Source organism: Eriocheir sinensis, chromosome 37 (genome assembly GCF_024679095.1).
Source record: "Eriocheir sinensis breed Jianghai 21 chromosome 37, ASM2467909v1, whole genome shotgun sequence".
Taxonomy (NCBI): domain Eukaryota; kingdom Metazoa; phylum Arthropoda; class Malacostraca; order Decapoda; family Varunidae; genus Eriocheir; species Eriocheir sinensis.
The window spans coordinates 11,193,840-11,209,304 of record NC_066545.1 but is presented as its reverse complement, the minus strand read 5'-3'; the positions used below and the strand labels follow the sequence as shown (position 1 = coordinate 11,209,304).

The 15,465-nt window shown below is 44.8% G+C and overlaps 1 protein-coding gene across 1 annotated transcript; it reads left to right on the top strand.

Annotated features, from left to right (window-relative positions):
- Nucleotides 1-282: 282 nt before the first annotated feature.
- Nucleotides 283-14,203, top strand: LOC127008205 (glutamate receptor ionotropic, kainate 4-like). Its single transcript, XM_050879915.1, has 11 exons — nucleotides 283-985; nucleotides 1,233-1,429; nucleotides 1,898-1,999; nucleotides 2,991-3,209; nucleotides 5,079-5,185; nucleotides 7,996-8,172; nucleotides 8,767-8,975; nucleotides 9,499-9,716; nucleotides 10,119-10,267; nucleotides 10,836-10,943; nucleotides 11,112-14,203. The coding sequence occupies exons 1-11, from the start codon at nucleotides 808-810 to the stop codon at nucleotides 11,302-11,304; spliced, it is 1,857 nt and encodes a 618-aa protein (XP_050735872.1). The 5' UTR covers nucleotides 283-807; the 3' UTR covers nucleotides 11,305-14,203.
- The last annotated feature ends 1,262 nt before the right edge of the window (nucleotides 14,204-15,465 follow it).

Genomic DNA, 15,465 nt, shown 5'->3' with positions numbered 1-15,465 from the left:
TTCAAAAGGAAGAAGAATTAGGGCTGTGTGCTGTCCATTTCCTAGCAGTACATGCATAATGAAGTGTGAGGAGCAATCATTAGAGTTCTCAGTATTGAACTATCGCTAAAGGTTCATGCACGATATTTTTATCTTTGGATTTTAATTAAAAGATAGTACCATTTATACGCATGAATAAAAAAAATACTCTAATGAATTCTGGTACTTTGAATTGCTGTGTTGGGCCTTAAATATATGTGTTTGTTTATTTATTTATTTTTGAGAGAGAGAGAGAGAGAGAGAGCATGTGCGATGCATATAATGTATCCAGCACATGTAAGTGCTTCCCTGTGTTGTGCGTGGATGGCAGTGACGGCCGTGGTTGCTCTTTATGGCCGAGGGAGTGGCCACTCCGCCACAGTGAGGGCAGGGGGGGGCCGGCGAGTCGTGCACGCCCCAGAAGTGGACGCCGCGCCGATGGCGATGGAGAAGAGAGCGGGTCGCGCTAGTGGTGGGACTGACGGATTGGCGGCATGTAGGTGGTGATAATACCTGACAGACCGAGGATGTGCACTCGAGATCAGGCGCAACAGTTCAGTACTCGTGGATAAATGGACCTGCTTCCATAAACCGTAGTAAAGCAATTTTGCCAATGATTGAGCTCTATAAAATCGGAACCCAAGCGAAGGATTTTGTCAACAGTGAGGTAACCTGCGACCCTCGGTTCGAGAGTAACGGCTGCTGAGGCCACTTGCAGGCGAAGAGGAATACGGTGAGACAGGAGAAGGTGGGCGCTGCTCAAGTGGATGCCTCCTGTGTCCTGACGGAATGATGCCAGTCGTCTTCGTGGTGTGGTTGGCGGTGGCGGCGGCTGTGTGCGGTGGTTCTACGGAGGCGGGGGAGGCGCGGGCAGCGGCCATGTGGTGGCGGGCAGCCGGCGAGGACCTGGTGCGGGCGTGGGCGAGAAAGGAAAAGGCAATCAGCGTGTCCCTGGTGACGATAGCCGGTGCGTTTGTGTTTGTCAGTGTGTGGAGAGTCTAGATTCTCACTTGAGTTTATATGTCCTCCCCCGTCCTTCCCTTTAATGCCCTTCCCTAGTTGCTTGCTCCTTTTCTCCTCTTTCGCTTTTTGTCCCACTTCCCTTTCCATGCTTTCCACTATCCCTTCACCTTCAATCTCCACGTTCATCTATCTTCCTTTCCCTTCCGAGCACCCATCGCAAGTCTTAACACTTCCGTCTCATCATTCCACAGAGGACGAAGAGGATGTTGCAGCGGCGTGGGCAGGCACAGTCAAAGCCACAGCCGAGCGCCTGACCACCACGGCTACGGCGGACCCATGGGTATGCGGCATCACCTCTTTGCGCGCCCTCCCACGCTGGACCCCGAATATCAGGACGCTGGTGGTGGCTCCCTTCTTCACGCAATACCACGCCCACGTCCTCTCGCAGGTAAGCCAAAAGGAGTGCGTGTGCATGTGTGTGTGTGTGTGTGTCATGTATCCAGTTCATTAATTCTGTATCTTGTGTCGGCGTTGCGCTCAGTTAAGTAACAAATGACGCTGAATAGATAAAAAGGGAAAAGGGACCGACAGGTGTTCTTTATGTGCGGTGGCGATGATTAATGGTGACTAGTATATATGGTGGTGGTGGTGGTCATGAATAAGTCGCAAGGGTATGGCAGTAGGGATGGTGATGCTGGTGACATGTATACTGGATGGTGAAGGTGACAGTGGTGATGGTAACAGTAGCTTGTGAAGGTGATAGTGGTAGTGATACTGGGGCGTCTTCAGGAATATTTTCAAAGGGGGGCAGAGCCAGTAATGTTTTTGGTGCCCCCCTTACCCCTCCCCATACGCTTAAGTATTGGTAACAGTGGTGATGGTGGTGGTGAGGTGTGTTATGTTATGTCTTCCGCAGGTGATGAGCAGCTCCAATAGGCAGGTGAGGAAATGGCTGCTGCTCTCCTTATCTCGACTCGAAGACCTGCTGCCCGCCCTCTTCCTGCCCTTCAGTAACCAGGTGAGGGCCGGGGCTGGGGGGGAGGGGGTGCAAACAGACAGAAAGACCCACACGCACACCTATCATCTCTCTCTCTCTCTCTCTCTCTCTCTCTCTCTCTCTCTCTCTCTCTCTCTCTCTCTCTCTCTCTCTCTCTTGCCGTGTACAGGTGTGACTGAGGTTGATGAATACGGGGTTGAAAAATAGATTAATGTCCACATGGGAAATAGCACCTTAACATGCTGTTAGACGGTCGAACAAGGTTAATAATTATTAACCTTGTTCGACCGGTCCCCACCTCATCACCTGATAAGCGCCGAGCTTATCAGGGCTTGCGCAATGTTACCGCCCTGACACCCTCCTCTCTTGTCTGTCCGTGTCTGTGTAACTCTCTCTCTCTCTCTCTCTCTCTCTCTCTCTCTCTCTCTCTCTCTCTCTCTCTTTGTCTGTAAAAATGGTCATAGTTCAGAAATATGGTGCAAATGGCATCTTTTTATGGCAATTAGATAACTTTGACCATTTTTACAGACCAAACCGTTAATTAACATTAGCCAAATGTTGTCGGAATGTAAGTTGTTTGTCTTGTCCATTGGAGTCATTTATGACCATCCTGCCATCTCCACCGTGATGTTCAGATCAGGACCAAAGTCAGGGTCTTAATAAATGCTATGGGGCCAACTTTGACATGACCTCATGACCTTGTCCACCACTGCAGGCCCGGCAGACTTCAATTTTCATGCTTGGGCAGACACAAGGAGCATTGCTGTGTGGGTTAGAATTTGTTACCTTTCCAGCTAGGTTGACCCCCCCTGGCTCCCGGTCTAAAACCTAACCTACCGCAACTCAACCCAACACATCGTAACCTTACTTACCAAACAAACCAAACAAAGGACCTAATTAAAAAAATGCAACACAGTCTAACAAAAGCCAAGCAGACTAAACCTAACCTAACCTAACCCATCCCAATCTCTTATAACCTAACCTCACCCGAACCCCTTCATCTCCTCCTCAGGTGGTGGTGGCGCAGCTGGGCCAGGTGGTGGAGCTGTGGGAGCAGTACCAAGGGGCGCCGGAGCTTAAGCGACACCTTCACCTGCGTGCCACCTGGACGCCGCCGCCGACGCTTCAGGGTGGTGGCAGCGAGGAGGAGCATGGCGGATTGAATCTGCTGCAGGTGCCTGTCCGCCAGCCTGACCTGACGGGTCTTCATATCCGCTGCCTGGCGGAGGAGGTGAGTCACGTGCAGGGGGTAAATTAATTCATTTACTTATTTATTTATTTATTTATTTATCTATATTTTGCCATCAGGCGATTGTGGCTATTATGCCAGAGGGAGCGAAGGGGGTGGGAGACAGGGATAATACGCGGCCTTGAGATAGTGAGTCTTGTGTTATTTGTGTTGGCGGGGAAGAAATAAATGTTTTAATAATCATTGAGTGTTAATAGCAATAACACACACACACACACACACACACACACACACACACACACACACACGAGGCCACATGTAGCTCCTTCCCCTAGGCATATAGTAGCGGTGTGCGTGATAAGATACACTAACATTAAGTCAATATAATATAGTCCCCGTTTACGTGCATACACTTAATTGCTACTCCCATGCTTGTGTGTGTGTGGGGGGGGGGGGGGGGTGTATGGTGTGAGGAGAGAACAAAGGCTGATCTAAAGATAAAAATGATAAATACCGTCGCCTTGTTGCATGTATACGAAGAAGAAAATATGGTGTGTGTGTGTGTGTGTGTGTGTGTGTGTGTGTGTGTGTGTGTGCTATTGCCAGTGACACGCAATGATCGTCAGAGAGAGAGAGAGAGAGAAAGAGAGAGAGAATCATAAAATCGAGTAGGTATTCCCAAGACAGCCACGTACTGTTACCACTACTGAAATAGTAAGACGCACCCTAACAAAAGGGCCAGAAAAAAAGTGAAGACACGCTCTCACGCTCCATCATTTATTCCTCGTCAATCGGTGAATGCGGCCATCCGTGATACGCATGAGTCCAGGAAACACAGAATCACGGAGACGTACTTTGGTAATTAAGCGTGCAGGCAGGCAGAAAGAAAGACAGACAGACAGATAGACATGCAGACAAACAAACAAATACGAAGGAAAGTGGGCAGACAGACAGATTGACAGTAAAACAAATACAGATAGACACGTAAGCAAACAAAAAGAACGACAGACAGACAAACCAATACATACAGACAGACAAGTATTCAAAGAAGCAGAAAAGTGGGCTGACAGACAGACAGACAGACGCTCAGCCAGATTGACGATAAAATAATTACATGGACAGGAGGCGACATGAATAAGTAACATGAGACGCAGGTTAAGATTCTTGATAGTAGTAGTAGTAAGAGGAGGAGGAGGAGAAGGAGATTTTATATATATTGCTTATTTACTAATTTTCTCGTTTGGATATATAAATTTTCTTCAGGCATGGGGTTTAATTAAAAAGAATCTCAATTATTATTTTTATATGCATTATTTGTTATTATCTTCAACAAACATGCTTATATTCGAAGAGCAACCACTTACTGACGTCCATCATAATAAGAAAGCTTACATTACTCTTTATTTGTTACTTCATTCATCGCTTCCGTCTCTTTATTGCCCTTCTTTGTGCCTCGTCGTCCTCCTCCTCCTCCTCCTTCTTTACGTCCTTCCTCTCTGTTTGTTAATTTATCAATCTCTTTATCTTCCTCTCCTTTGTGCCTCCTCCTCCTCCTTCTCCTTCTTTACGTCCTTCCTCTCTGTTTGTTACTTTATCCATCTCTTTATCTTCCTCTCCTTTGTGCCTCCTCCTCCTCCTCCTCCTCCTTCTCTACGTCCCTCCTTCCTCTCTTTGTTACTTTATCCATCTCTTTATCTTCCTTTCCTTTGTGCCTCCTCCTCCTCCTTCTCCTTCTCTACGTCCTTCCTCTCTTTTCGTTACTTTATCCATCTCTTTATTCTCCTTTCCCTTGTGCCTCGTCGTCGACGGCCTCCTCCTCAACGTCCCTCATCGTGCCTCCTCTCCACGGCTGCTGTCCTCCTCCTCCTCCTCCTCCTCGCCGCTTCCCGTGCCTCTTCGGTGTCCCCTCAGTGGCCGCCCTTCATCATGGTCGACACAGAGGGCGGCAAGACGATCAGCAAGATCAGCGGCATATCCGCCGAGATCTGGGAGACGCTGCGGGAACTACTCAACTTCACGTGAGAGAGAGAGAGAGAGAGAGAGAGAGAGAGAGAGAGAGAGAGAGAGAGAGAGAGAGAGAGAGAGAGAGAGAGAGAGAGAGAGAGAGAGAGAGAGAATGGTAGCGACAGTAGCCTATATAGGAGGGTAGGAATGGGAAGGGAAGGATAAAAGGACAATAATGGATGGGAAAGATGAAAAGGGGTTGGAAAATAACAATATAAATAGATAGATTGAGTAAAATGGTAAGACAAGGAAGAGCAGAAACGGTAAGCCAAGAGACGGGAGGAGAAGGAAAGGTAATAACAAAGAGACGGACAGCAAGATCGTGTCGGGCGTGTTAGCCGTCACCTGGCAATCCCTTATCGTCCCACCGCACGGTTTAAATATATAAGATTACGTACCGCCGCCAGTCACGCCGTCTGCCCCACATTTCTTTGTCACTGTGATGGATTTTCCTAGTTCGGATCCCTTGTGGGGTGCATGGTTAAGAACCCCCACACACGGAAAAGATATTTATTGGTATTAAAAGAAAATTTTGTTTATATTACAACATTTGCTGAGTACCTGCTTAGGGTGTATCAGTCTCGCCTTTGACGAAATTTACCTAAAGCATTAGACAAACCGTACCCCATCCATTGTTTGTTCTCCGTGGGCGACACTGGCTTCTGCTTCCAATGTTACGCTCCGCCCTCAACTTCTGGCCTTAAACGGTATCACGTTTGACTTCCCTACTCTCTTACTAGCGGCAGGCGTTCACCCAAGGTCTTGGTTTACTCTACACAACAACTAACAGTCATTTGAGAGCGGAGTGTAACATGCTGGAAGCGGAAGTCAGGTCCCTCAGTGAGACACAAACAGCTGGCAGTTCTAGAGTTAAGGTGTGGTGGTGTCGAGTTGCTTGACGCTCTAACGTTTGATAAATTTCGTCAAAGATGGGTCCTGATATATATATATATATATATATATATATATATATATATATATATATATATATATATATATGTATAGATATATATATATATATATATATATATATATAGATATATATATATATATATATATATATATATATATATATATATATATATATATATATATATATATATATATATATATATATATATATATATATATATATATATATATATATATATATATATATATGGGCACTTCCGCACCTCGGTCCGGACCTCCGCTCCTCCGCACCTGCGGACCGCCAAACGAGGTGCGGAAGCCCGGAAGTGCGGAACGTTTTCAAAAGTGCGGAAGTAACAGGTGCGGACAGGGGAAATTTTGGGTCCAGACTTCCGCACCTGAGATTTTCAAAGATAAAAAACGAAGACGACAAACAGTCCGCGGCATTACTTTCGCGCGTTTTGGCGGGCTATGTGCTACCAGCTGATCACTGTGTCAATTTTCTTTTTTTCAGAATCTTTTTACATTTAGTGATTCACTGCAATTATTTAGTGTTTAGTGTTTACAAATAAACATGGACAGATACGTGAAAAGAGGTGATAGCGACAGGAGCAGGAGTGTGTCAGGGGATAGTAGCGTCAATAGCGTGAGCTACAGAACCAGCACGCCTGCACCGTCATCCTCCAGAACCCCTACGCCGCTGGCGACGTCAGACATTTCCTTGTCTGACGTGGAGCTGGACCCCTTCCAGTGTAATGCCAGAATTTAATTAAGAATGGGAAAATGTAAATTAGGGAGGAATAAGCCGTTACCGCATAGAACATTCCAGACTCGCGCTTGAGAGGCCCACCCCATTTGAAGGTAAATATATATATATATATATATATATATATATATATATATATATATATATATATATATATATATATATATATATATATATATATATATATATATATATGAAGCTTGATGTATTATTGCCTTGTACTATTTTGTTTTATTTTTGAGGTGCGGACTAGTTTTTTCAGGCGCGCTTTAATAGTTTTGCGTACAGTAGCGGAGGTGCGGAGGTCCGGTAGCGGACCGAGCGAAAATTTTTTAGGCGCGGAAGTACAGGTGCGGACTACCTGCGTCCGAAGTGCGGAGGAGCGGTAGCGGACTACCCCAAATCCAGTAACGCGCCCAGCTCTGATATATATATATATATATATATATATATATATATATAAATATATATATATATATATATATATATATATATACACATATGTATATGTATATATATATATATATATATATATATATATATATATATATATATATATATATATATATATATATATATATATATATATATGTATATATATATATATATATTATTTCTGCTTGATTTTGCAGGGCTTTCATTCAATAAAGATTTTTAATGAGGAGAACCTTGCATCGGTCATTTATTTTCTCTTGTTTACCAATAAATAATTATAAAACGACGAAAATGATCAGCTACATTTTTATCAACAGTAATATCACTTCTTGTATTGAAGTGTAATTGTTACAAGTCCCAGAGATAAACAGGTAATTTACGATAATTGCAGGAATAGTTCAACCTTCCTGAGTACAAAGACCGAATCGGTGGTGACACCCGCTGGCTGGCAACTCTGAATATACCCCATTGGCGAGATTCCACTTACAGGCATCGCCACCCTCGGTCACTCAGAGAATAGTATTAGTAATTATTATTGCAGCAAAAACTTCCTCCTTTCATCCCCCCCCCCCCCCACACCTCCTGTTTCTTCCTTCTCTATCCACTCCCTCTCCTTTCCTCCCCCACCTTCAAACTCCTCCCCACCCACCTCATCATCCCCCGTGGTAGCCAAGCAGTGATTCAATATTCTCTCTCCTCCTCCACCCTCAGATACTCGTGCAATCGTTCTCCTGACGGCGAGTGGGGCGTGCTGAGGCCTGACGGGGTGTGGAGCGGCATGATCGGCGAGTTGGTGCGCGGGGCCGCGGACGTCATCGTGGGGAACGTCGACCAGACCCTCCAGCGCTCCATGGTCATTGACTTCGCTGTGCCCATCACCACGTCCACGTGAGTGCCGGCCTGTGATTGTGTTGAGCTGTGGTAACGAGGTAACAACAGCTTTGCCTTTATTGAACTTTTATCTTCCTCCTCCACCACCATCTCTTCTTTGTCCTCTGCCTCTTCCTTCACCTCCTTGATTTATCCTCTTCAACTCCTCCTTCAAGCATATAGTAGTAAGACTCGAATTCATTTCATGTTACGTGAAAGCGATTTGCAGCATTGATAACATCAAGGGGTTTGATTCCAGGAAAGTAAAAACCCATTTGGTCTCAACTGCATATTCCATTTGTATTATTCCCTGGAACATACCGAAGGCGCGCGAATTCTGATTTAATTAAAGCCCTAAGAATGTTTTTTTAGGCTTTTTGCATTTCAGTGTTAAAAGAAAGTGCCAAATATTTAAATGGTACTTTTTACATCGTATCAGTAAAAGAGGGTGATTTAAACGCGTGTAGCATTAAGGTGTCTGTCTCCTACCTATTTATACGCGTGAAGCAAGAGGTGTTTATCTCTAATGCCCATTGAAGCGCGTGAAGCAAAATGTGTACGTTTGCACATCTCCATCCCCATGCCCTACACTTGGTTTCTCCGCCGGGGTAGTTTCCGACTGGCTGTGCGGAAGCCGAGCAGTGCCGTGGGAGGGTGGGACGGCTACAGCATGGAGTTCACGCCCGCCGCCTGGCTGGGCCTCCTGGTCACCGCCTGCCTCTGCTCCTTGGGCCTCGCCCTCGTGCTGTGCTTGGCCGCCAGGGAACGATTTGCTGTGCGTGAGGCTGTACTCATCGTCCTGGGATGCCTGTGTCTTCAAGGTGAGAGAGAGAGAGAGAGAGAGAGAGAGAGAGAGAGAGAGAGAGAGAGAGAGAGAGAGAGAGAGAGAGAGGTAAACTACGTAAAATGTTAAAAAAGGATGAACGTAGAGAGAAGAGGGCGTACCTAAGAGATTATAATTATAATCCATAAATATGTCGCCCCTCATTATTTATTAATGAGGTAAATGATATATTGCCTGCCTGTCTTCCTTCTTTTTCTGTCCTCTTCTTTCTTTACTCTTTTTTCCTTCTTGACTTCCTTCTCCCTCTCCTTGCATTCTTCCTCTCTTTCCTCGTTTCCTCCTTCCTGCCTTCATTTCTTCCATCCTCCCTTTCTTTCCATTTTGCCTTCCTTTTAGGCTTGCTTTATCCCTTCCTCTTCGGCTTCCTTTCTCTTCTTTCATTCTTGTCCTCCTGTCTTCCTGGCTTTCTGTTTCTCTTTCTGTTGCCTTCTTCCATCTTCGTATTTTCTTCCTTTGGTTTTCATATCGTTATATCCCAACTATCAACTTCTTCGCCCTAGGTCCGGCGAGGGAGGAGTATCGGATGTCTGGGCGGATATTACTCCTGACGACGGGCGTGTTCGGACTGCTCTCCTTCACCCACTACTCCTCCGTCCTGATCTCCTTCCTCACCTTCACTCGCGCCTCCCACCCCATCACCTCCCTCGAAGACCTCTTCCACTCCACCACCTACACTATGGGCATCTTTCGCGGCACCTCCACCCAGGATCTTCTGCAGGTTAGGACGTGGAGGTGAATGTGTTTGTAGGTCTCTCTCTCTCTCTCTCTCTCTCTCTCTCTCTCTCTCTCTCTCTCTCTCTCTCTCTCTCTCTCTCTCTCTCTCTCTCTCTCTCTCATAATTCATCTACTTTCAGATTTAATCTTTCCCTTTTCCTCTATTCCTTTTACTTTACATTAACTTTTTTCCTTCCCCTCTTATTTAATTAATTTCTTCTGTTTCCTCTGTCTCCTCTTCCTCGTTTTAATAATAGATTACTTTCCCCTATGGACGGTGGATCTCCCTTCAGTGGAGGTAAAAACAACTCATCGATCTGCAGTGTATAATGTCCACCTCCTCCCTCTCTAGGTCTACCTGTTTCGTCTCTAAGAATGATGATCAGTGTGTGTATCTTTATGTCAGACGTCGCGTCGTGACCTCTACCATCGCGTATGGAACAAGCTGCTGCTGCCTCGGCCTGACAGCTTCGTGAAATCCAACGCAGAGGGCGTCTACCGGGCCCTCACGGAGAACTATGTCTTCCTTCTGGAGGAGAGTATATACTTGTACAGGTAAATAGGGTCTCCGTCTAATTTTATCTTTTATTAAGTTATAAGAGATAGTCTCTCTCTCTCTCTCTCTCTCTCTCTCTCTCTCTCTCTCTCTCTCTCTCTCTCTCTCTCTGTTTCGAATCTTTAGGAGTCTCAACTCATGCTTCAAATATTCCTGATAAAAGGATGGAAGGCCTTTAGCAAATGGCTTTAGAAGTATCTCACGGATTCCATCCCTAGAAAGGGTGAGATCGAGTTATGCGAGGAAAATATTCCATAGAGAGTTAGGTGATGTCAGGTGACTGGGAAAATTATTCATTATCTGCTTCTCGATCATTTGTTTTCGAACTGGCGGTTTTTTTTTATTTTTTTTTATCTAACTGATCTTGATGGGTGTTGTGTGCTTATCGTTAATCTGTGGTCTGATGGTGGAAAGAGGCAAGGGACAGGGGAAGAAGAAGGGTGTGGGTTATTAAAAGGTTCGTTGTTCCCAAAGTACGTGTGTAGCTATAAACTTTGCTACATATTATTTCCCAGAGTGCCAGTCCTCCTTGACCATCACTACCGTCCCTGCCGCTCCCTTCTACAGGTATTCCAGTGATTGCCGCCTGTTGCAAGTGGGTCCCAGGTACCTCTCGATGCTGTCCTCTTTCACCTTCAGAAAGAACCTCCCCTACAAACAAATATTCGACCAGGGGTGAGTGTGTGTGTGTGTGTGTGTGTGTGTGTGTGTGTGTGTGTGTGTGTGTGTGTGTGTGTTATTTGGGACCTCCCACAACAGAATCCTGCCAGTAGTGGTGTGGATATTTGTTGGTAAAGTGTATAGGTTCTCACCTATCCCTCATCTCTCCCCATCCCTCCCCAGAATCACGCGCATCCTGGAGGGCGGGGTGGTGGATCGGGAGATAAAGCGGATGCAGCGCATAGCGACGTGTGAGACCAACATCATCATGCCACTGCGTCTTGAGAACATTTTCACCGCCCTGGTCATTCTGGGGGTTGGCATACTGGTCTCCATCATCCTCCTGCTCATGGAGAAACTTTCAATGAGGCAGTAGGATGAGGGCTGCATGTGTGATTGAAGAAACCACTTGAGGATGAGGCTGTCAGGTATGAGGGAACAGAGCTGTATGAAGGGGGATGGACCGAGGGGATGGTGCTATTGTCAGTACGGGTTAGTGGTTGTTGTGCGAGGCCTTAACTGGAGATGAAGCGAGGATTATCACGCTCACATGCATAGGGTTTATCTTTTGATATACCTCAGTGTGGTCTTGTGTTTGACAGGGACAGGACAAATTTATAGCCTTGGGTTGTCTCAATGCAAATGACCTCAGACCTGCCTTTCGAGCTTTGAAGAAGCGCCACTTCAAATCCGCATCTCGTACGAATACTATCCGAACGGCTGATGGGCAGAAAGTATCAGACGCAGATGGTTACTGGGCTAGTTGGGAGGAGTACTTGGCCAGCTGTATACGGCAGTCTCCAAGTAGACAGCTGATGACTTTAGCCTTTATGCAGGGAGTGAGAATGATGTAAATTGTGGGGGAGGAGTTTCCAGCTTCTTCCATGTTGATTCAAAAGTGAGGCAGGGGTGCATCCTTGCTCCATCACTTATCAACACCTCCATGGACTGGGTATTAGGCGGAGTTGTTGATAAGTCATTTTTACAAGGAGAATTTCACCTTGTAGTAACCAGCCACTGATGGAGGCCTGGGATGTGCCCATTGATGAAGCGGTTACTCCAGTTATGCAACGTTTTCATACTGAGGACATAGCCAGCTACAGCTCCTCTAGAATATCCACTGGTAAAGGCATATGGTTGTCACTGTTCTCGTTCTGTCCGAGTGCCATGGGTGTGGATGCTTAGTGGTGGTAGCACCTGAACAGAACCGTTGTAGTAGTATCATATTGTCTTGCCTCTCCTCACAGAGTAGTTGGTGTTGCACTCAGTCACTCTGGAGTTCCAGTGGGGAGGTAGTACCGTCTGGAGGGGATGATTGTAAATCGCCTGGACTGTAGAGCGACTTTCAGGGTCGGGAGTTTTCTGCAACTCCATCATACCCTTATTGAAGTCCTTGTTGTTGCCACCAGCTGTGCTGACCGTGAAAAAGATGCATCGCCAAGTCCTTTGAGATGGAAAGCCTCCACCTGCAGCATTGTAGGTAGGGCAGGGACAAAGTGGGCCAGTACTGGGATCCACAAGAGGGTTTCACTTCCTGGAAGGAAGCTTGATTAGCTGGACTCCAAAGAAACTCCATTTTAGGGCTAAGTAGCTCAATAAGGGTGAAGAATGAATAAATTATAGCACAGGTAATTGCTGGGAGACCTGTGGATGTAACAGCTAGGTGTGACCTGCAGGCTCGATAACAGGAAGGCCTAACCTCAACTCTGCGCAGAAGCACATTAAAGCAGTTAAGCCTCAAACCTGGTGGCTATATAATAGTGCTTGGCCATATCCAGCCAACACTCTTCATAGGCCTAATAAAGGATGAAGTCAATACTGATAAAAGTAATCATGGCAGTGTTGAGAAAAGCAGGTGATACCGCATAGCTGGGCACGATAACAGAAAACCTTATTCTCGATAACCGATAACTGATAATGGAAAACCTTATCGGTGATAACCGATATTCGTTAATTGGAGACACAAATATAGGCGATAACTGTTAACCGATACCCGATATAAATCCACAATTCTGATACTAGTTAGTGATAACTCCGATAGGTGAAAACGATACAATATTGATATTTTAAATAAAAAAAACATAGATGAATTCAAATTTTCGTTATTTGTATTTTAGAAAACTTACAAAACCTGAAAACCACACGTTGACACGTACCTATGGACGGTGATACTAGAAACGCCTGAACCGGTGTTGCGTTATTTGGCGTCCCCACCGTCAAATGCTGGCGCTTTTGTTTACAAACACTGGTCTCTCGTGAACGGTGCATGCTCAGACCAGCAAGCGTAGACCTGTACAGTCTCTCAAAGCTTTTTAACCGTAATTAAGAGTTGCTGGAAGGCTGAATCAGACATACAGTATCACTACCATCATCCCCGCTGTTTCTAGAACGACACTGTACGAATTGTATTTATATGTACAGAGTGTCGTTCTAGAAACAGCGAGGATGGTGGTACTGTTTGTCTGAATCAGCCTTCCAGCAACTCTTAATGTGTTAAAAAGCTTTGTGAGACTGTACAGGGCTACGCTTACTGGTCTGAACATGCGTAGTTCACGAGAGATCAGTGTTTGTAAACAAAAGCGCCAGCTTTTGACGATGGGACACCAAATAACACAGCACCGGGTGCCTTCAAAACCATGGCATGCTCACAAACGAATATGGAATATCAAATTTGAGGCAGTGTATAATCATTTTGGGGGCAAAGTTAAATGATTTTTCTCTTTGATAAATTGATTTTTGAGTCTAACATAAAAAAATAACCTAGTGTTTTGATGTTGATGATCTAAGTATGAAATCTCTTCATCGAAGATATTACATACCCCGAAGGTTTTTCATACAACACCGGATGCCCGGGCCACGCATGCGCAGTAAAGAGGAGACAACGTTTTTTTTCTGAGAGGCGGAAAAAAGTGGCGATTATCGCTGGTTTGGTTACAAAAGTAATGAAGATACCGATATATATTTAAATAAGTAGCGGATGGCCGATAACGCGATTTTGTTATCAGCGATAAAGCATCGCAATAGCTTATCGCGATAACGCCCAGCTATGGCACTGATATGTTATGACTATATATTATATTTGGAAGAAAAAATGTGAAAAATCAATCCTACAAAACTTGAGACCACTTGAAACCTACTGCAAGTGTTTGGTATAACAGATACTTTCCTTAATCATTTACGTGCCTATTGCTCACTCTGTATCTTAATTATTCGGTTGAACATTTGTTTTCCCTCAATGCACCATGTATGTATTCCATCATAAATCTGTATGACTGGTAAGCATTTTATATGCCCTTTTTCCTTAGTGACATACTTTGACCATGGCACACGGGAATTCACAATGCATCCATGATTACAACACTACGATATAAAAATGTCAGGATGTGGTGAACCCCTTAAAGCAGCGTGTAGACACCTATGATGTGGGTGGCCCCATCTCCCTCCGGCGGGTGCTGACGGCTGTTGTGTTAACCCTGGGGCCTGGTGGTCTTTCTGCTGCCCACCACCACTATATACTACCTGGAGTTCATCCTGGTGAGGCATGGTTCATTGTTTCCTATGTAAGAAGTTTCATTTGCTTCCAGAAATATGCAAGCTAGATTAATTCTATATTATATAGAGTAACATGGTTTTACCAGTTAACTTTATTTTTTCACCATATACAATTTTTTCAATGTTTTAATTATTTATTGTTGTGTTTTGTATTATTGTCAATCCTAGAAATTGAAAGTTGTACTCAAAGAACTGTTATTAGAACCAGATTCAGCAAGCCTACATATTTGTTTCCATCACTTTGTGCCACTATTCCTCTTAATTGCAGTTTTGTTCGTGTTTCTTATATCTGTGCTATCGTACAGGCATTATTTCACCTGTCATTGCCTTTGCTCTTACTTTTTTTGCATTCTACTCATTACTGTTACATTTTACTCTTTTTCACTCCCAACTCACCCCTTGTTAATCTGATGCCTCTGCGCCCTTCAGCTGAGGTTTGGCCTGAAGCTGGTACGTGGCTTGCTTTCGCTTATTGTGTGGGTGCTGAACATCAACCCGCTGTACCTCATTCTCCTTAACTTTGCGGCCTCTAACAGGGTTAAATGTAGGCTTCCTTTCCCGTAAAAGGTGCAGGAGTCTTGTAAATAAAGGTGGATAATAAGATTCTGGGAAGGAGGGAGCGTAAAAAGAAGAGCTAAGGAGCTGAGTTAGCAGAGAAAGCTTGTGAGAAGTCCATAGTGTGCATAAATGATTTAATGTAACAGTTATTTGTGTCTTATTGTTCAGGAGACATCTACTTCTCAACAGTGTTTAGCAGTGTTCAACAGTATTTAAAAAGAAACCATACACTTGTCAGTGTTTAGGGGGACTGCATCTGTACATTTCCTAGCACAAGTCACTGCTGGTGAAAATTTATCTAGAGACACTGTGAAAGATATAGCCCAACATTTAATTCTAGAAAAGAAGTCTGACCAAGCATGGACCTTTTTTTCAGATCAACCTTCCTTCCTTTCCTCCTACTTTTCTTTGCTTTCTTTTTTCCTTC